The sequence below is a fragment of the Uloborus diversus genome, chromosome 4 (genome assembly GCF_026930045.1).
Source record: "Uloborus diversus isolate 005 chromosome 4, Udiv.v.3.1, whole genome shotgun sequence".
NCBI classification, from domain to species: Eukaryota; Metazoa; Arthropoda; class Arachnida; order Araneae; family Uloboridae; genus Uloborus; species Uloborus diversus.
The window spans coordinates 174247101-174269061 of NC_072734.1; the positions used below are offsets into that span (position 1 = coordinate 174247101).

Below are 21961 nucleotides of genomic sequence, written 5' to 3' on the forward strand. Positions count from 1 at the left end.
GCCTATATTGGACAGACTCGGCGTGCTTTAAAAATTCGCTTGAAAAAGCATCAAAATTATGTGAAAAAACAACAATTAAATAAGTCTAGTATTGCTCAACATTGTTGGGATTCGAATCACTCTTTTGATTTTATCTCATCAGATTATCCAAAAATGCCCCAATTCATCAGATCTTGACTTTTGGGAATCTTTTCATATTTTGAGGAACAGTTCTAACTTAGTTAATGATCTTAAACAGTTCCATATTTTTCCAACATTTGGCTCCCATATCTTTAATACTGTCCTTTCCCTATCTCCCTTTTTTCCCCATTCATTTTTATCTATCTTCCTTTGTTTATTTTTACCTTTTTTGTCTTGTTGACATCCCCCCCCCCCATTTTCTTCTATTTAACTTTATTTTTCCTTTTTTCGAATATTTTTGTTTCGGTTTTTTTTCTTCCATTCAGCTTTTTCTTTCTTGCGGTTCACGGTTACCGACATTTTCTTTTTGTTTAAGCTTCGGCTTAATCTTTGTCCAATTGAATTTCTTTCTTTTTGGGTTTCGTACCTAAGAGAAAGCTCTTGGCCTTTGCTTGCATTCCTATTGGTTATTGATTGGTTTATAATTTTCTCATTGGTGTTTGGCTAATCCGCTATTTTTATCTTTAAGCTGCATGCTTATCTGCTCTTGGCTTTTGTCGGATGTCTTTTCATCCATAAGCTCATTACTTTTTGCATTGAAAAAGGCGTTCCCTGTGACGCCGAAACACGTGTCTGCTGTAATTGGCAAATTCGTGCTTTTTTTAAAGTTGTTTTTCTTACTTTACTGATCAGCACAAAGGTATTTATTTATGTTAATATTCTAAATGTTTGCATAATATACATTCATTTCATATTACACATGTTTGGAAATAATAAAACTTAGGGGGAAGAGCAATGACATATTTCATAATTATTTAACAAAAATTATACTAAATTAGTTTTACCAAAAAATTTAGCTGATATTTGGATTTTTTTTACGATTTCTATCTCCAAATATTCTTCTTAATTTTAGCAGACAATTGTTTTCAAAGAATGAAATATGTAATACATGCAATGATCAAGTTCCTGCATTAAACATACATTTTTGCCAAACCAGCTATCAACATAGAGGCAAAATAAATAAAACAAATAATTGATAGAAAAAAGAAAAAGGTAAGCTTCTTAAGATTACCTAATTTCATTTTCTACATTTAATAATAAAACAAAGAGATACTAACTTAAAGAGGCCAATTTTATGGTACTTTTCTTTAAAACTTATGATATTAGTTTGACAGAATTCTTTTCCTTTAGGAATATTTTATGCAAAAGCAATGAATTAAAAAATCCTAAGCATTTTTTTCCAAAGCAGACATCGATGTATAACTATGCATAAAATGACAGATGACTTATTTTTCCAGAACCCAATGTCCGCTGAGTAAGTAGCACTTTTATTTTAACAAGAAATAATTCAACACATGTTTTGTTTACTTTTATCTCCATTAACTTTTTTCGGAATAGATTTTCTTTTGATCTTTAAAAAATAATTGTGTACTAATGGTGATTGCTTATTGCTGTTTTTCATGAAAGATGATTTATCAATTAAAAAAAGATTCACATCTTATATTAATTATTAAACGTTATGTGTTTCACTCTAAACACAAAAGTAAATAAGTTAGAGCATTGGATAATACTTATCACTAAAATATTAACAGAGATTGTTTGCGCAATCGTAATGCGGTCCAACGTGCCCCACGAGGTGGAACTACGTACCCCGCGAATAGGGCACGTTTGTTCACTTTATAAGGTTCCGTAAAAAAATAATGTAAAAAAAGTTGATCAGTTTGACGCTTTCAAAAAAAATCTGCGATGATGCGAAATGCTTATTGAAACCTATTTTAGAAAATTGAACAGCTCCTTATATATTTGATGAGATAAATTAAAAATAAAATGGCGGACCAACGTGCCTTATCTCCCCCTACTTATAATTCATGGAACTACTATGTTTTAGTAAAATGTAATTAAAATAAAAAACCTTCAAAACATGGCCTTTCTTTGCATGTGACGACTTGTTTGCACGTGATACCATCCCCAGTGTATCCCCTGGGGCATGAACCGCAGCGAAATCCTTCTGATGTGTCGGCACACTGTACACCAGGATAGCATGGATTATCTCGACAATGCTGGTGCACTAAAAAAGAAAAAAAAAATCATTACGGGAATAAAATAACCAGAATCCGCTCATGACAGAGATTATACACTATAGTTACTGTGTAAAGTATAAAACTAATAATCATAAATCAGATTATTTAGAGATAGCAGAGAATGTGCTTCTTAAAATGCCTTCACATATGAGGCATTGAGAAGCAAAGGGATGTAAGTCGAAAAATTAAAATTTGGAGATAACCAGTACACATGGTAGGTGAACCTCTCCTCTGTCTTGATGCAATATATTGTTTTAGTAGCCCTGGTAGGTGCTGCTGTACAGCATGATTTAGAAAAAAAAATCAATGAAAGCCTCCCTAGGACGTTATCTTTAATGGAGTTTTACTCAAAACTTGAAAATGTCCACTTTCATCCTTTTGCTTCTCACTGCCTCATCTGAACATCGATATAGAGAATAACACGCGGAATGAAACATATTCATATACTTAAGAGATTATGAAGAAAACAAGGTTAAGATTAATTCTATCTGCTAGCAAGTAACCACACTCAACACTTAGAAATATTGAACGCGTGTTTTTGAGCAATCACGATTGCTTATTTTTTTCACTTGACCGTTCTTAGCGTTGTGGTTCCTTTTTCAGCTTGGACCAGCTGCCTCTGCAGCACCACCGCCCACCGTCCTATGCGGGCGCGGCTGTCCCCCGGTCCTGAGCTATTCGCTGAGGCGTCCATATCCTACACACACGCACACTCACACACATACAAGCACACGACTTCACACACATACACTCACACACGCCTAAATGCATACACACATGTCTACGAACAAACACACACACAAGCCTACACTTACACGAGCGTGCGCCTACACACACACACAACTATGCATACGTAACCGCCCAAGAGGAGGGGCAAGCTTGGGGGGGGACAGGAGCCGTCTCTAGAAACAATAACTACAATGAGTAGGGTCCTGTCGCAGTTCGTGATTGTGAAAAACATAATTTCAATTCAAATTAATTTTCTTTCTTTTTTTTTTTTTTATTATCGGTAACAAACACCTTTAACGGGGTGAAATCAGCCTCTAAAGACAAGTAATTCTACCAATTTATATAGATTTTGAAAATTGTTTGAAGTGTAGGCCTGTGAAAAAAACTTGAAATGCGAAAAAAAAAAAAAAGTGTTCCTACGAATGACTATAACTTCTCTCCTAATTATAGTGGAATGAAAGTTTTAAAAATATTGTAAAACTAAAAAATAGAGCTTTCTATATTAATACATAATCTGACTTTCTTGCGATAGATTTAAATTTCAGGATCATTTACTGGCCCGGGGTAATATTGAGAGGTATGGTTTATTCCTATTAATAGTATTTTCAGAAAAATCCTAAAACACGTCAACTTCAGCTTGTTTAGTTTAGTTAGAAAAATAAATGAGTGAGTAAAAGAGTGAATGAAATAGAAAAAAAAAATGGGCGAATGAATGAATAAATAAGGTAATTACTAAATAATGGAAAGTAAATGAATTAACTAATAAATGAATACGTAAGTAACTTAAAAAAATAATTAAGTGAGTAAAAAAAACTATTTCACCATGCCCCGCATGAACTTAACTATATGTACAAACTATTTAAAATATAAATAAACTTTATATCAACTAAATAACTACTGCACTGAGCATTATAGGGTCTTAATTAATATTTAAAATGTCTATTACAAGAACTTTATCATTTTATAATTACAAAAATAATTTTTGATCTTTAACAAAATATTACAATATGAGTATCACTTTTTGAAAATTGCCCGCATTATCAAATGCTTTAATCTTCGGCGGTATTTTTTTCCTGACTGGAATAGACTACATATGGAACTATATAGTTAAAATAATACCAGATAGTTGGCGCTAAAAGCAGAGTAAATATTTCATCATTTCACTTTGCCCTGCTATTTCATCTTGCCATACAATCAAATATATATTTAATGGCTTAATTTCTTTTGTTCAGCGGTTTTTTTTTCTTGCTTTTACTTTGATGAAACTATTAGTCTTTTTTAAAAGATTACGTTATTTAAAATCTGAGCATAAAATTTTTAATTTCAACAAGATTGATTTTTGCTACGTTTGATGAGCAAAAAGCACTTTTTTGCTTTGAGCAGTTGGACGAAATATTTAAAAATAAGCCACGACATACATTCAACGAAAAAATGCCACCCTTATCCGAGCTTTTGTGATTTGCAAAAAGTACATTGTTTTTTCGCTGAAATACATCCTTTCACCCTAATTCAATAAAGTTTGCAAAGTTTTTAACTTTCAAAAGATTTATGTGCTCCATTATGTTAAGAATTTGGGTTTTAAAAAAGTTTTTGTAAATAAATAGCTTATTTATTTTACAATGGGGTTGTTTCCTTTAGGCAAAAGTACTACTTTTAGTCACTGAAATTGATAGAATAAGCAAACAAAAAATAATAATAATAATAAAAATAATAATATGGAACGAGAAAAAACTTTCATTTCCCCAACGTTTGGTTTTTAATTGGTTTTTTAAAATGTCCGGTTTTGAAAATAAGGCGTGATCTTTATGACGTCACAAATAATGTGCTTTTGCGCATCTGTCTACCGCGTTTCCACGTTATGATAATCATGAAGCGAATTAACATCGCGCTCTACGCTTGTTATCAACCGTATCGTTGCCAACATATGTGAGTAAAGTAGCGAATTAAATATTGTGCTCCGGGAATGGCATTTCATCATTTGTGATGCCATCTACAGAAGCGTAAACAATAAAAGCGCACCGATTATTATTATTTTTTTTTAATATTAAAATTAGTTAAATAATTTTTCAAAAAATGGTAAGATGCTATGTTTTTAAGCATGCTCTTTCAGAAAAGAAATACTTTTAAAATTCCTGAAACAACCTCATTGTTCCAAATTAAAACACGAAATTTTGTGCGCAAGAAATATCCATGTTGCAATGTTGCATATCAATTAGAATGCATCAAAAATACAAATTGCAAAACATCATAGTTTTCAAGCATTTCTATGTAAAAGCAAGCACTCGCGGCAGCTTTAGTAATGTTTATCTCTTATTGAATATTAATGTACTCGAATAACGTTCCAAGTAAAGTTTCAAGAATTTTTTTTTTTTTATGTTTAAAAGAAAACATGATTTTTTAACGTGCGCTCGGTTTCATTTCCGTTAAAAGCACCATTGAATTTTTACAACCACTGCTATAATGCTGATATAAGCAATGCTGCTGAGAAGCTTTTAGCTTTTCTTTCTTTTCTAAGCAATCACTCTAATAGCTGGCTTTCAGACCTTTATATTAAAATGTCTTTCATAGTTTTTCTTATGTTAATATTCTTTTTACAAGTGTTATCCTGCGATATTATTTTAATTAGGTTTTTTAGAACTCTTACCATATTTTATTACTTTGAAAACCCTATCGTAGCTAAGAAAGCTTTCTAGGAAAAAAATAACAATTTTTGTCATCATAAAATTAAGATTATAAAAATCTCTTTTGTAAATGATTTTAGAGCTAATTCTAGGAATATGGAAAGATGGATTTTTTTCTTTTACTAGGTAAAAGAGAAAAACCACGGCGACTCAAAAATTTCATTTTATTTAAGCATTAGTTATGGATCTAGCAGATTAAAATAAGTTTTTATTGTAGTATATTATAGTAAGGATTTCTTTCTTGACTTTAAAATATATACAATACTGCATTCAATACGAGAAAAAAAAACAGCAACTGCTTTTCAAAAGGACACATTTACGAATATAGTAGGGGTTTTTTTTAGCTCAGTGTTTTGAAAAAGTTGAGATAAATGAAACATGCAAATTGAGATGTCTTGTTAAACAGATAAAGTTTCACTTTGTTATTCCGTTAAAGTAATAATAACTAAAAATTAGGCAGTTTTTTAAAACATTTTCCTTATTATTTTTTTCCTTTGCATTCACTGCACTTAACTGCTTTTCCTAAACTTTCACAACAAGTACTACATTCAACAATAGTTGTACATCAATCATGATGCTGAAATCTTTTTGAAGACACCCCAATAGAAGTTGAACATAAAATTTATCATAAAATCATACTACAGTAGACCTTCGTTTTACGCGGGATTATGCTCCACGGAAAAAGCTGGGTAAATCGAAATCACGTAAATTGAGACCTAATAGTAGTGTTAAAATAGGGGTTTGTGGTTCCGTAGATAAAACATATACTTCATTCTAGTGGTGACTAATTGTATAATAAGTTTAATGTGTACTTATATCAATTTTTATGCATCCTAACATGTATAAAGAAAATATAAATTTATTTCGTGTTCTGTTTATAAAGAGGAGCTGGTTATAAAGAAGTTTTCTCTGTAATTCTTTGCAGAGTATTAACGCATCCATGACCACTTGCGTCACATTTCCATGATAGAATCTTCCTTCACTAACAAATCAGAAGGATCATTTTTATTGTCTAGGAATGGTTCAAAATTTTCAACGTGAACGTTTTTAGTTGTGTGTCACCGATGTCGGTATTCTCGTTGGTTTTGGCCTCCTTTGTCACTCCTAAAAGCTCTTTTTCAAGTCAGTTCTGAACACTGTGAGTTTAATAACTTTACTTCTGGAAAGAGCTCTGGAACCAATCGCATAAAATGTCTCCAGTGGCCCAAGCTTCGATTATTAGCACGCCAAAATGCAGTTTATTACGTGTAATCTGCAATCTTTAGGAGTTTGGATTTTGAAAGGAGGGGGGGATTTTATCTATTTACATTGCCGCACCCACGTAAAACCGAAACTTATCCGCGTAAAATAAAATAAAGGTGTCAAATCTTAAACCGCGTATAATCCAAACCGCGTAAAATAAACCCGCGTAAAACAAGGGTCTACTGAAAAAAAGAGCAAATGTACCCTTCTTCAATGATTCCCTTCAAATAGTTGACGAATCATATATTGTTAACAAATACGGCGGCAAAAGTTTAATTGGGCTGGGAACAAGAAATCCGTTGATCTACATGGGAGTTACTGGGTGGGAAACATAATTCCGATTGTCATGTGGACGCCATTGTAGTAAAATTTATGGGTAATTATGGCGATTTTATGACGAATCCGTCTTGTTTGACTGTGAGGCAGTTAATGACTTCACAACTGTTTGCGTCATTATTTGTTCATATCTTCTTTACTTAACAGTGCCGACTTTTCTTTCTCACTTAAATTTAGATACTTCCGTATCATTCTCTATCTCCCATTCAGTTCTTTTCATACTGCTTCGACGACGAATCAACAGATTGATTTTTCGTGATTTTTGGGAAATGTGAAGATTTGATATAAAGGTTATTAAATAACCATTTTTAATTTTATTTAATTATATCTGTTTATGGCTTCGTTCGAATTAAAACTTTCACCAAAATTGATTTTTTTTTTATTTTAAATTTGCAGATACCCAGTTATAGCGCTCAGTCGTCCTTATGTAAACCTTTGCTACTATGCAGTTCTTCATGGTAACTTTTAGCCACAATTTCTCTTTTTTTCATTGCCTATTTCATACCTTAATATCCCTCGGGTATTAAAATATGAAATATGAAATCTGACTATGAAATAGGCAATTACTCTATTTCATCTCTTAATAACCTAATTAATTTAGTAATCCCCCGTTACATCGCGCCTCGTTATATCGCTCATTGGGATATTTCGCGCGTTTCTGTAACTCCCGAAAATGATATTTTAAAAAGAAATGCTGTTTTACATTCTTTGTTGTATTGATACAATAGGAAATAGTTTCTATCTTCTACACAACATTAAAATATTAACTAACAAGTTGCTCGTTAAAAACTCGCAAAAAAAAAAAAAAAAAAAAAAAAAAAACATTTACAAAATGTTTTGATCGTGAATAACATTTATTAATTGTTTCTGGATTTTTTTTTCTGTTTTTTGTACAAAATACTGCGTGTTACAGTAATTCAATTCTTATGGACAAAAAAAAATCTTGTAAAGGCTTTGTAGACAAGTCACAACTTTTTATGCGTAATTTAAAATAAACTTTAAATTTTTTTAATAAATATAACAGCGTAACTCAAACTCTTGCTCAGAACGATAAAATTGTGTATGTAACTTGAAAATATGGATCTTATCTATATATGTTGCACTTACTGCGACACATTTCACACCTTTCCAAGGTGTCTCTCAAAAGCTTAGTCTCACGTGTCTGAAAAAAAAAAAGAGTTAATATTCTGAAATACGTTTTTTGACGAATAAAATAGCAATTTACTTGTGTATTTATTAGTTGATACTTCATTGCTAACACACGGTTATATATATATATATATATATATATATATATATATATATATATATAGGAAATACTATTTTAATTTATGAATAATTTTAGATTTGTGTTGTTATTTTTATCAATAACTTCAAAACTGAAAACTAAACTATGCAGTGAACCGTCCAGTTTGGTTATTCTCATGACTATAATTCAGCTGATGTATGCAATTTTCAAGAAAATGTATTTATTGAACTATCACCGATTGTCAACGTGTGCACTATATACGTGATATTAGTTTTTTTTCACTATATTTTGAAAAAAAAAAAAAATACAACGTAACTCATTCCTGAGAGGAGAAGACAACATAGGACCGAAGTTTTGTGCAAAAGTAATTTCCGAAATCGGCATTTTTTGTTTGGTTTTTCGTATTAATTTGCAACATAACTGATGTGTCGTGGGATAAGTGCTACAAGCAAATAATAACGATTCAGTTGTTTTCATACTTAGTGGAGAAAAACTCAACAATTTAACGACTCTCACGATTTGGAAGGAATGTGAAGCCTTGATTTAAATGTTGTTCAACTATCATTTCTAATTCCGCTTTGCTAGAAGCGTTTATGCCTTATTTCATACAAAAATTTTCAGCAAAAGTGAATAAACCTACTTTTTTTTCCTTCAAAATGTGATGTTACCTAGTTGTATACCTCATCAGACAATATTATTGTTGATATAATGCACTACAACGACTAAAAAATTCTTAGCTGTACCATCATTATTATTCTAACCATCCCATCTAATCTTATTCTGTTTGTAATATTTCAATTTTTTTAAAATTTAGATCTTATAGATTTAAGTGGTAAAAACAATCGAGTAAAACTTAGGAAATAAAATATACTTATGCTTTTGTCAACTCTCATAGAAAAATAACATATATAAATGATTAAATATATTTAGATTTTATAGATTTAAGTTGCAAAAAAAATCGAGTAAAACTTAGGAAATAAAATATAATTATGCTTTTGTCAACTCTCATAGAAAAATAATATATATTAATGATTAAATATATTTAGATTTTATAGGTTTAAATGATTAAATATATTTAGAATTTATAGATTCAAGTTGTAAAAAAAATCGAGTAAAACTTAGGAAATGAAATATAATAATGCTTTTGTCAACCCTCATAGGAAAATAACATATACAAATTATTAAATATATTTAGATTTTAAAGATTTAAGTTGCAAAAAAATCGAGTAAAACTTAGGAAATAAAGTATAATTATGCTTTTGTCAACTCTCATAGAAAAATATGACATATAAAAATGATTAAATATATTTAGATTTTATAGATTTAAGTTGTAAAAAATCGAGTAAAACTTAGGAAATAAAATATAATTATGCTTTTGTGAACTCTCATAAAAAAAACATACATAAAATGATAAAATATATTTAGAAATTATACCTGCATGTCCATGTATCGCCTCATTTCTTTCAAAACAGATGTCAGTTCTGATAAAGACCTAAGAAGTTGATCCGTATCTAAACAAAAAGAAAATGCTAAATTCAGAAAGACGCAAAAAATATTTTTTTACTCATTTACAAGCATTCATAACACGTGCGTGTTTCATGCAGTAGCATGTAAAATCGGTCAGCATGATTAATTTTGATGCGCTTGTTGTTAGCCCCCACCTTTCCAGTAAGAAATAAATATTATAAACATATAGCGTAGTATGCTAAAGCGCAGAATGCTTAAATGCATACAATTCCCAATGATTATATACTTGGTTTTTTTCATTGTAATTTAGCCTTATATATCTTTTAATCAGTTTATTTAGAAACACTGATATTTTTCTGAGTCATTTAACATCATCAACAACTTAAACATTTCGTTCATAAGATGCGCACGCAACTATATCTCACAATTTGATTTAGTTTATTATTTTATTTTTATTATTATTCAGTTTATTATTGGAATAAAAATACCTCGGACTTCTTGCTGTTTGCAATTTACCTTTTTTGTAAAGCTATATCACACAAATAGTTTTGTTTGCAAAATAAAATGATTCAGTTTAAGTTTTAACTCGAAAAATATTAAATTTGATTCCAAAAACAATTTCTGAAGCTTAAACCATTTTCAATATCAGAAACTGGTGACAGATTAAGTTTCATGAATAGCATTTAACTTATTCTCTATTTTTACGTAGAACGCTTTGGCTTACATAACATACACTGGTTTGCAAAAATTAAGGACGAGACGGTTTTTTCAATATAACTTTGTACAAAAGCTTTCCAAATCAACACATTTAATACCGTAAGATCCCCAATACGTAAGGACATGTGTAATGTAAGCAACACTTACTAAAAGAGAAATCAGAGGGATAAAAAGAAGCTTTATTGAAAAAGTAGCATGGAGCGCAATGCGACTGAAGGCCGAAACATCCCTGTGATGGGTGTCCAGCAAAAAACATCCGGTCTTTACCAGGGGATATGATCTCCCCCGACTGCTAGGCAGGTTTCACAGCGTCTGCCCATGCTGAGAATGAGGGTGTCAATGAGTTGTTGAGGCATTGCTGCCCATTCGTCTTGCAGCGCCAGTCGAAGCTCCCGAATCGTTACTGGTGGTAAGGTACGAGCTGCCAAGCGTCTGCCTAGAAAATCCCATACATGCTCGATGGGATTGATATCCGGAGATCGTGCCGGCCAATCCATACGTTCAATATCCTCACTCTCTAAGTGCTGTTCGGCAGTTACTGTGCGATGACATGGTGCATTGTCGTCCATGAAAAGGAACTGCGGACCCATAGCGCCTGTAAAAAGACGCACATATGGAAGAAGAATCTCGTTACAATAACGGGTCCCGTTGACTGAACCTGCGTCGAAGAAGTGAAGGTCTGTACGACTACCAACCATGATGCCTCCCCAAACGAGAACACTTCGGCCTCCATACCTGTCCCTTTCAATGATGTTCGAGGGATGATTGCCGGCTTCCCCGCTCTCTCCAGATGAGTATGCGATGAGAATCGCTACTCAGACTGAATCTGCTCTCATCTGTAAAGAGTACTCGTCCCCATTCATTGTTTCTCCAATTCCGAAGTTCCCGGCAACACAGAGAACGCTTTCTCCGATGGGCAGACGTTAGAGGTGCACACCGTATAGGGCGTCGTGCAAACAGACCACCACCGTGCAGTCTTCTGGCCACGGTAAAACGCGATATCGGTCGTCCAGTCGCTTGTGTCGTGTGTCTAGCGATTTCTCCCGCTGTCTGCCGCCTGTTTCTTCTGGCCTGTAAGACAATATACCGGTCATATGCGGGTGTGGTTCCTCGTGGACGACCACTACTGCACTACTGAATCCCCGGATAGCTGTTCCTGTCGTTTGAAATTGTCTCCAAAGTCGTGAAACGATGCTGTGAGCAATTCCGAACTCTGCAGCCACACTTGTCACACTGCGGCCTTCCTCCAACTTCCCAATGATTCGGCCTCGGGTAAAAGCATCCAGATGTCCTCTAACAGATTGATTATTCGCCATTTCTCGCTGAGGCAGCAACTCGGTGTGATTTGAACTGCTATACGGCGTGCAATCTCTTTGACAGAAATACTGATCTTACACCGACAACATGCTTTATACTACTCAGACACTCCCCCATTACGTCTGCCTGCATATCTGCGCATGTGCTACCGTACATCACCTTACTTAATCTCCTGATTGGTCTTTCTGTCCGCTCTGCCTCTTCGTTCAGCTGATATGCTAATTTTTCGACTTCGTCCTTAATTTTTGCACACCAGTGTACATAGGGACACCGCATTACGTAATTATAGTCATATTACGTGAATTTACCTTGTATCCTGCTTATTCAAGTTAATCTGAGTAATTTTTTAGAAGTATTTTAGAAAATGTGCTGCCACTGCGATTTATTAGTAATTAAAATCTATCAATATTTAGCATCAAACACGTTTGCTTAAAACGTTATTAGTTAATTTAATTAATATTGCTAAAAAACACATCAAATTTCAAAAGTATTGATTTTACAATAGTCAATATTTTGGACTAAATTTTAAAGGATACTTTTAATAATGGCACAAAAAATATTTATATGTATGCTTTAATTACTAATTCAATCAATATTCCTAAAAACATCTATTTCTCATCAAATTTCACTAAGATTTCACAATAATTAACATTTTGTGATAAATGTTTGGGGGTAGTTTTAATAATGGTACAAAATAATACTTATAATTTCGTTATTAATTTAAATAATGTTGTTGTACTGTTAATAATGGTAAGTACTTTTTTGAACTTAGTTTTAATACGTGCGCATCGAAAAAAAAAAACAAAAAACTCTGCACAACATCAAACGACGCACAGTGGTTCAAAACGACAAAAAAGCGGAAAAAATACAATAACTTTGAATCTTCTCAAAAAATGCTTTGGAAAATTGTTAAAATTGTTGCATGGTAGTATTTATCTTCATTCTTGCTGATCGTATTTACTGCGAAACCCCGATTTTACGTCCCTCGAATTCTACGTTTTCCCCACATTTTACGTTTTTTATCATCAGGTCCCAATTTTTCCGTACACGAATAATATTAATTTATTTAATTCCGGATGGAAAGCTTGTTATTTATGAATTTCCCGCATTTTACGTTTTCCCTTGGCAGTGAAAAAAAAAGAGAAAAAATGTTTTAAAATTAAGAAAAATGTTTCCCTCTGTGCATTTTTAAACATAATTCACTCCGTTGAAAGTTAATCCATGAAAACAGAAACGCTTCTGTTCAATCCGTAGCTGACCTTATGGACTTTTCGGCCGCCAATGAAGATGATCAAGAAAAAGAGGAAACACAACGCTTTTCTTCTTTCAATACTGCATTTAAGAGCTTAATAATAGTGAAAAACGAATTTCATTATCATAAAGACCAGGAAAAACTTTGCAAAGTGTTCCAATTTTGCAAGATGCTGTATTTACTTTGGATTCAATTACTCATTATTACTGACTATTTTCAACCTAAACGGCCGAATTCGTTACTTAATGTGTTAGAATGATCTAAACTGGTGTGTACAATAATGTTCTTTTCGTAAAATATCGCATTTTTACATTTTATAAGCGTCATCGTAGCAACCTTTATTACTATTTTTGTTTTCTTATCTGATTTTTGTTTTTTATACATTCCGTGTATCTTACGTTTTCCCATATTTTATGTTTTTGGATTTGAATTGACGTTTTCCCATATTTTATGTATTTTATGTTTGATTCAGGCCTCTGAGAATCTGAAATCGGGGTTTCTCTGTCGTTCAATTTCATTTCTGTTTTTAGTGAAAAATATAAATTAAATCAGTCGTATGCCACACGCAAGGTTTATTTATTGCAATTGATACCCTCCAAGAATATTTTCTGGCAATGTTGACAAACTGAGAACAGATTTATACTAGAATGATTTCGAAAAGGAAATCAGAAATTTCAAACGTTTAATGATTTTCTAATTTCATTGTTTCATGAACAGAATGGTTATTTAACTTTTTATATAGAATTCTGCATGAGTTTTAAAAATTTCTTTCTCGTGTATCTTCTTTAAAGCTAAAACGGGTCCGAAAATTGTTATTTTCATGTTACTACTGCATTGCATGTAGAATAATGCTCCGCATTAAGCCATAACAACGTAAATCTGTTTTTAAAAAAATCCTCAATATTTATTGATGAATGTTTTAAAAGCTCCAACTTTCGGAAACAGTAAACTAACGTTTTTAGGCTCTCCTGCAAAGTAGTGAAACTTTGACGTATATTAGTCTGGAGCATGTCAAACTTGATGACCAATTTCTTTGATAAAAAAGCAATTTACCCCCGTCATACCGTTACGGGTTATTTTCTAACTTACTATATTGGTATTCGTAAATAGCGAAGCTCAAACAAAAACCTGCCACGAATGCAGTCGCAGGTGGTCGCAGCTAAAATGTTGTTGTTCATTTACAGGAAGGATTAAACTATTGATGTATGTAAATTTTAGCCCACCGGAAGCCGCCGATAAAAGTATATTCCACAATACTTTTCATTATATTTTTAAGAAAATAATGTTTTTTTTATTTCAGGTAGTTTTCAATTTTGATGAATTTTTAATTTTTAACTACAATGTAATCTGCATCCTATAAGTGTGAAAAACCAATCAGAAATGACTTTTATTAAATTTCAGTCCTCCTTATTGAACGAATGAATTAAAACTGAAGTATAAGGCATACGTCCGAAAAAAGTAAAAATATAATTGTTTAACAAAAGTAAAAATATAATTGTTTGTTTTTTTGTTTTCAAAAAACTCTTATGGAGTAAGTTACTACAACTCAAGGGCTAAGTAATTACGGCATGAAATATTTTTTATCTTAAAACTTAAAAATGGCTATTTTTTCTGCCCTTGAACCACTGTGCGACGCGGATGCAATATTTAACGAAAATGTACAACGTAACACATGAATAAATGGTTGTCATGTTATTGTAAAAACATGCGGAGATTTTTATTATAAACATGACAACTATTTATGTAACTCATCATTAGATCAGTAGTGATGGTAGTGAACGGCTGATCATAGCGATCTACCGTTAAAGTGGGTAAAATTTTAATGAACTGCAACATTTCAGTTTTAGATTTCTTCGTGTTCCAAATGTAGGGCAATGTAAAGCAAAGTGAAATAGTTAGGATAACTTACCTTTCTCAAGATTAAAAAAAAAAAAAAAAAAAAAAAATGAGATTCGTTTTTAAAATCACAGGGCATGAAGACTGAATTATGTATCTCGTTAGAAAACTTCAATGAAAAATATTTTTTCCATTTTTGGCATTAAATTTTTATCATCAAAAACAGATAGAAAACTGTCTGATGTTCCCATGTACGGGGCGAAGTGAAAAAGAAAAGAAATTTTTATCTAAATATTTTCTACTTGATTATATGATTTTTTTTAAAATCAAACGAATTAATAAATGAACCAATGAAAGTGATAATGAAACAATAAACGGTCAAACAAATAAATGAAATTAAATTCATGTATGAGAAAAAATAAAATAAGAACATGCACTTAGCGAATGAATATGGAACTATGATGAGGAATAAATAAATAAATGATTTCATAACTGAAGTAGCGTAAATGAATTGCTTAATAAATGAATACCGTAGTCATTTAATAAATAAATGAATAAGTTATAGATATTAACTATTTCAATTTGCCCCTGTGCACTTGTCAAGTAGTGTAAAATAGTTCTAATAGACGCGGACCTGCGTCGAGGAGAACCCATAGCACCTACAGCCTTGAAATTTTGTACAAAATTACTTCGAGCCCAGGGGGTGTGCACCTGGAATTTTCTTTTTTTAAATTCAAATTAGTATTTTAGTAATTACTTTTTAAGCTCAAATATCGCGTAAATTGCCTATTAATGCCTATTAAAGGGGTGAAAAATTACTTGCATTATATATCGTTGGAAAGTGTAGAATTTCCCGCGTTCCACGCAGTTTATTTCATTGCTCTAACTTAAAGACGAAGGGAGTTATTTGGGTATTTAACTCGAACTTTTTTAGGCTTAGCTAAAATTTAGGCACTACTTTCTTCATTAAATCTATCATTAAAATTGAAGGAATTGTCCCAATGTTTTCTTTTTGACGCCACTTTAAAAAGTGGCTTTTTTTACTCCAGATCTAACTCGACCTATGGTCGAAAAATTGGGCTTCTATCTCCAAAGGAAAAATAAGTTAACAAGGCGTAAAAAATCAAATTCGAATAATCTCATATCCGTTAAAATTATTGATGTTTTATTTGACGTAGCCATAGTTACGTCTTTTCGATTCGCTTTTTTCTTTTTTATTCACAAACTTTAAGGGTTTCGATTTTAACGGAAAACCTAAACGGCTCAACTCAATTCAAGCCCTGAACTAAAGAGCAAAATATAATACTAGAAACAACAAATGTGAAAGCGACATTTCAAACGTGCAGTTTTGCAATGCTCGGAAGCCCCTTAGCCCTTACGGCTCTGCAAGGTGGTGCAAGTTCTACTGCACTGAACAACAGTAGACCTCAATTATTATTTAAAATGTCATTTAAAATTTTTTATCATTTTATAATAACAAGAATTGTATTTGATAAGCAACAAAATATTAAAATATGGCATAAACTTTTTAAAATGCCTTTTATAATGACTTCAGATCATTTTTCTTCTTGCCTGGGATCAGCTATATGTTTAAGAAACTAGTTAGACCATTGTGTTAAAATAAATACCTGTGTGCATAAAAAGTAAAATAAGAAATGGCAAAATCAAATATCGAAAATAGGGAAGTATTCGATTTTTTAATTTTATTTTTATATGATAGAGTAACATACATGAACATCATCTGCGAAAAAATTTTTACGATACGACTAATACTTTTTTTTTAAATAATTTTTTAAAGTTCACGCGCGAGTGACGTCATTTGCTTGTAAGTCCTTTGACTGACGTCACTGCCGCGCTGCGAGGCGGCGGGGTTGGCTAGGACAAAGAAGTGCTTGGCGATCTTTGGGGGAAGGCGCGGGAAAACAAGAGCCTTCTAACAGCAGCGCGCATAAAAGGCTAGTGAAAATCCTTTGCTGTCTGTAGGGTTTAATGCATTCTGCGATTGTTTTTAATTTGATTTTCTTTGTCATGGCTAGTAGAATCAATTACAAGTATTGCTTCGTTCCTGGATACGTATCTACATCTAAAAAAACTCCTCACAAGCGATTTGTTATTGTTCCGTCCCAGCAGGATCTTCGAAAGAAGTGTTTTTAAGTGTGTTTATTAATTAAAATTTGAAAATGAAAATTTGCACTGCATTTTAATTAAAAACTATGTCAAGTGAGAAATACAGTTTGAAATATATGTTCACAACTGTTCATAAATAAATGTTTAATAAGCATATGAGATATTTTTAAAAAAATGCAAGTAAACACAGGAATTTAAACCCTGCACAATAAACTATAGAAAGTAATAGATGCATTACTATTACCATTTTAATAACAATGCAAAAACTATTAATACTTTCTTTTTAACATTCAAACTATCTTCAAATTTTAACTATTACAAATTGATAATTTAAAAATACATTTTCAGTTTATCACCAGAAGCGTTTCTATATATACAAGACCTTTCTCACATGCAAAAATTTACTTATTTTATGAAATGAACACCATTTTCAAATTTATTATTTTTATCAAAAGAGCAAAAAAATATATTTTTCCTTTTTTTGCTAAGTTGCACAAAAACTCAAGGATAATTAACATGTATTAATGGATTTAAAACAATTTTCCAAACAAAAAAAAAAAAAGCGCAGATCAACTTTTATTGCCAACAAAGCGAAAAATTTTCATGCAAAAACTGCTCTAAAACTTAGTACTGGAATCACTTGCAGTAGGGTTGTTACAAAATGCGCGCCTCATTAAAAGCCGCCAAGTAAGAACTGGAATAGCGCTCTTACATTGTAATTTATATATTCAGATAAAAAAACCATCGACACACAAATGGAAATGATCAATCTTGATAAGGGAAACTAATGCGAATAATATGAACTGCAAACATAGACGGATATGTACGTACAATTTTAAAGAATAACAATGGTGAAACTTTGTTGTTTCACTCCCCGTACTTCTAGGACATTAAATCTCTCGTCCTTTCGAAAAAAGTCAAACACCATGAATGACTTTACTTGAGGAAGGTTATTGGATTGACCTTTCGTGAATCCTAGCTCCATGATGGAAAAAATGCTGGTTAAAGGCTTTAAAAAGGCTGAAAAAGACAGTGCTATTCACCCCCTGGTAGGCGCAACACGGCATGGAAATGGAGCTCTGATCGGAACAGGGAAATGACGTCACGCTGACGTTTTAGGCCACACCTCTTTTTTGCGCATCGCTCTTTAAAAAATTCATAAAAAATCAATCGTTGGTTTTAAAAATCCGGCCATGGTGAATTTTTGTGTTTTGTAAGCCTGTCAACATTGTGCAATAGTTAAAATTGGAATATTTGATAGGTTGATACTTCCCTATTGCAGATTATTACAGAACGTGTTTCAGCGTTACAAGCCGCTTTTTCTAATGCCAAAGAAATGCGCTTATTTATGAAAAGACATCCGATAAAAGCAAAGAGCCGGATAAGTGAGCAGCTTAAAAATTAAAATTGCGCATTAACCGAACACCAATAAGAAAGTTATATTGCGTGTGCAGGTAAATGGCAGTAACTGCAAATTCTTCATTTTTTTTTTTTTTTTTTTACATTTTTGTCATCTATTGTACGTTATTTTTATTGTGCACGCTTGCTTATTTGGTTTTCGCTGAAAAAAAGGCGCGAAAAAAACGTTTAATTCCTACATTTTCCTATTGTTAGCATTGAATCCAAAACACATTTCTTCAAATATCTCGAAAACGCATTTCTGCAGATGCTGCCGGTTACCTGCACATGGCAGCACAAACCAATAAAAAAAACCAATGGGAATGCAAATAATGAGCAAGAGCTTTCTCACAAAAACACAACAAGAAAAAGAAAGAACTCGATTAGACAAAGATTAAGCCACAAAGCTAAATAAATAATGATTATTACTAGACTATTACCAAACTCTGCAAACTGCGAAAACAATTTACCATTTCACTTTTCCCCACATTACCCTACATTTAAAAAACTTTATGAAAGCAAGAACACTGCATGGAATCCAAATGGCGGTAAAAACTACCACCTCGTTCAGATATCTCACCATCTTTATGTCCATTGATTCCGTAGAAATCGGCAGAAGGCTGGATGGACTGAGTATCAGCCGGTGGGCATCCCGCTTCCTCCAAAGCTTTCTGTAGATTTGAGTGTCTAATGACCTGCACTTTTACTTTCCGATCTCGTTCCTAAAAGACAAAAAAAAAGCTGTGTTACTCAGAGATCATATACGTTGCTTGACTAGCATTGTTTGTGCTTGCAAATTACGAAGTACTGTCCACCTTTGAAAAGTTGAGCTATGGCTTTGAGCAAGTCCATTTTTTTAAGAGAGAGCAGTCAGTAACAAGACAATTAGGGTCGTTTCCAAAACTTGAAGAGTATTTTTTTTCTGAAAGAGCATGCCTAAAAACATAGAATGACCATTTTTTAAATAATTTGTTTACGTTTATTATTTTTAAAAAATTACTTAAATTGGTGCACTTTCATTGTTTACGCTTCTGTCGTGTGACATCACAAATGATGAAATGCCAGTCAGTGTTGCCATTAACAGAGAAAAACATTTAATTATCATCTTTACTCACGCGTATTGGCAACGATATGGTTGATAGCAAGCGTAGAGCGCAATTTTAATTCGCTTCTTGATTATCATAACGTGGAAACGCGATAGATAGATGCGCCAAAGAGCATCACTTGTGACGTCATAAAGACACGCCTTGTTTGAAAAGTCGGACATTTTAAAAAATTAATTAAAAAATAACTGTTGGGAAAATAAAAGTATTTTCTAGGTCCATGTTTTTTTTTTTTTTTGCTTATTCTATCAGTTTCAGAGACTTAAAGTAGTACTTTTGACTGAAGGAAACAACCCCATTGTTAGGCGCAGAGTTGGGCTACCTTTGCAATCCTTTTATTGGCGAGAAAATCCTGTACCGCTTGCTACTTCTTACCTGAATAATATTGTTCGCCAAATGAGCAATAACACTGCGAACTAAATCCGCAAGTTCTTAAGTCGTTTCTCCTCACCCCTATTTCAGCAAATGGAACCATTCAATCGGTCGGGCAGCGGAGCTCAGCTTGCCAGAGGTGGGCAGTATATTTTAAGCCATTGTCCTATGTTTATAGCAATATTTTTTTTCCCGCTATGGGTCATAAAAAATATTAATAAAGTATGCTGCCTTTAATTAATCCTACCTTTCTACTTTATGAGTACAGCTTCAAAAGATCCAAGAAATTTATTTATGTGTAGCTGATAAAGGAATAATAAATGATAAAAATTTAAAATCGTTAAACACAGTGCAAAATGTTTAATACTCGTTAGAATTCTAAGAAAAAAAAATCGATTAATAACAAAAGGTTCGACGAGAAATGTTCCGGCCGACCACTTGAAGTCACATCGCTTACCGAATGTCAAGTATCGTCACGAGCCGTCGAACAATGGCAACACAAAAAGGCAAAAATCGGGTTACGTCAAGCATTAGGTTTTTTAGAGGTACATATAAAATAATTTACTTCATACTTTTGAACGCAGTTACAGTTGGGTAGTTTTTTACCAAATAAATTTATTAATTTTTGGGAGGGGAAAAAATTTTGATTTGCCGAATGAAACTTTAAAATTTACGGAATAATAAAATATGGGCATAGCTTCATTGGATATTTTTAAGTGCAGTTTTCCAATGCTATCACCAAATCTTCCGAATCCTTCGACAAAATTTGCCGAAAAAGGAAATTTTCGCGGATTTACGGTGACTTTTCATCGGGGTGCCTTTGGTTGAACAAAGTCCCTACAAAAAACTCTAAATATATCAGATCCTTGCATGAATTTTAAGGAGGTTATGTACTAAATTTTGAAGATTTTCAGAAACATAATTTAAGTAATATCTTTTTTGTCTCAATAACGGAGCATTTAAAAGATGCGTCTGTTACTCTGAAAATAAAATTATTTAAAATAAAAAAAAAAATCTGGAAATATTCAAAATTTATTTACTTTAGATTAGAGACGTACCGAGTACTCGGTAACTACTCGGTACTCGGTCAATTTACCGAGTAATCGGGACTCGGCTAAATTTTGATCAGATACTCGGCCAATACCGAGTAGTTGTAAAAAATGGAATATTGTTCAAGACAAATTAATAAAAAAGTGCAAGCATATAATATACTGCAATTATTTACAAGTCAAATTTAAATTTTGAGAATAATGAAGTTTGTTATGCTTCAATAGAGTAAATCTTTATTTTAATGTCACCAAAGTCAATAAAACCTATTTATTAAAAATAGGACAAAAACGTAAATATAGAAAATATGAATTTTTTATATTATTAAATGGATTTTTGCTACAAACAAATTATTTATAAGAAATATAAAAATACCTTTGCTTAAAAAATAAAAGCAAATAAAACAACATTAAAAATATAAATGTGCAGGAACGCTGCAGACACGTGTTTTGGCGTTACCAAGCGTCTCTATAATTCTAATCAATTGCATACCTTATCCTGCTATACATTTTCTGTGAATTTCGGTTCATTTGCATAATTCCTTCTTGGTATTGCAATTTTCACAAACATGAGTGTACTTGAATGTTCTAACGCGATTCGTTAAAATCGCGAATTTAAAAAAAAAAGATGTTTTTTCAAAAACGAGGGGGAATGGAATATACCCATAATCCGGCCCCCTCACTTTTTCAAAGCACCAGCCGTCACTGCCTGCGGGACAGCATATAGGGTTGAGTGAAACATCATAAGTTCAACGTTTAAAACCAAAATTAAATCGTAATGAAAAAAATAGATTCAAGTTTCATCGTATTCCGTTTTATCTACGTTACTTAATTTCCAAACCACAAAAAAGATTGATTTTGCTTTGTATAATTTCTTTTCATAGGAGC

At 32.4% G+C, this 21961-nt stretch overlaps 1 protein-coding gene across 1 annotated transcript in view; it reads right to left on the reverse strand.

Annotated features, from left to right (window-relative positions):
• LOC129221003 (cartilage oligomeric matrix protein-like) overlaps positions 1 to 21961 on the reverse strand; it is a 210965-nt gene that overhangs the window by 44802 nt on the left and 144202 nt on the right. The window contains exons 3-6 of the mRNA XM_054855438.1: positions 19133 to 19274; positions 9873 to 9949; positions 8297 to 8351; positions 2033 to 2188 (exon numbers count right to left, since the gene is read on the reverse strand). Of these exons, the coding sequence (XP_054711413.1) occupies positions 2033 to 2188; positions 8297 to 8351; positions 9873 to 9949; positions 19133 to 19274 (430 nt within the window). The remainder of the gene's footprint in view (positions 1 to 2032; positions 2189 to 8296; positions 8352 to 9872; positions 9950 to 19132; positions 19275 to 21961) is intronic.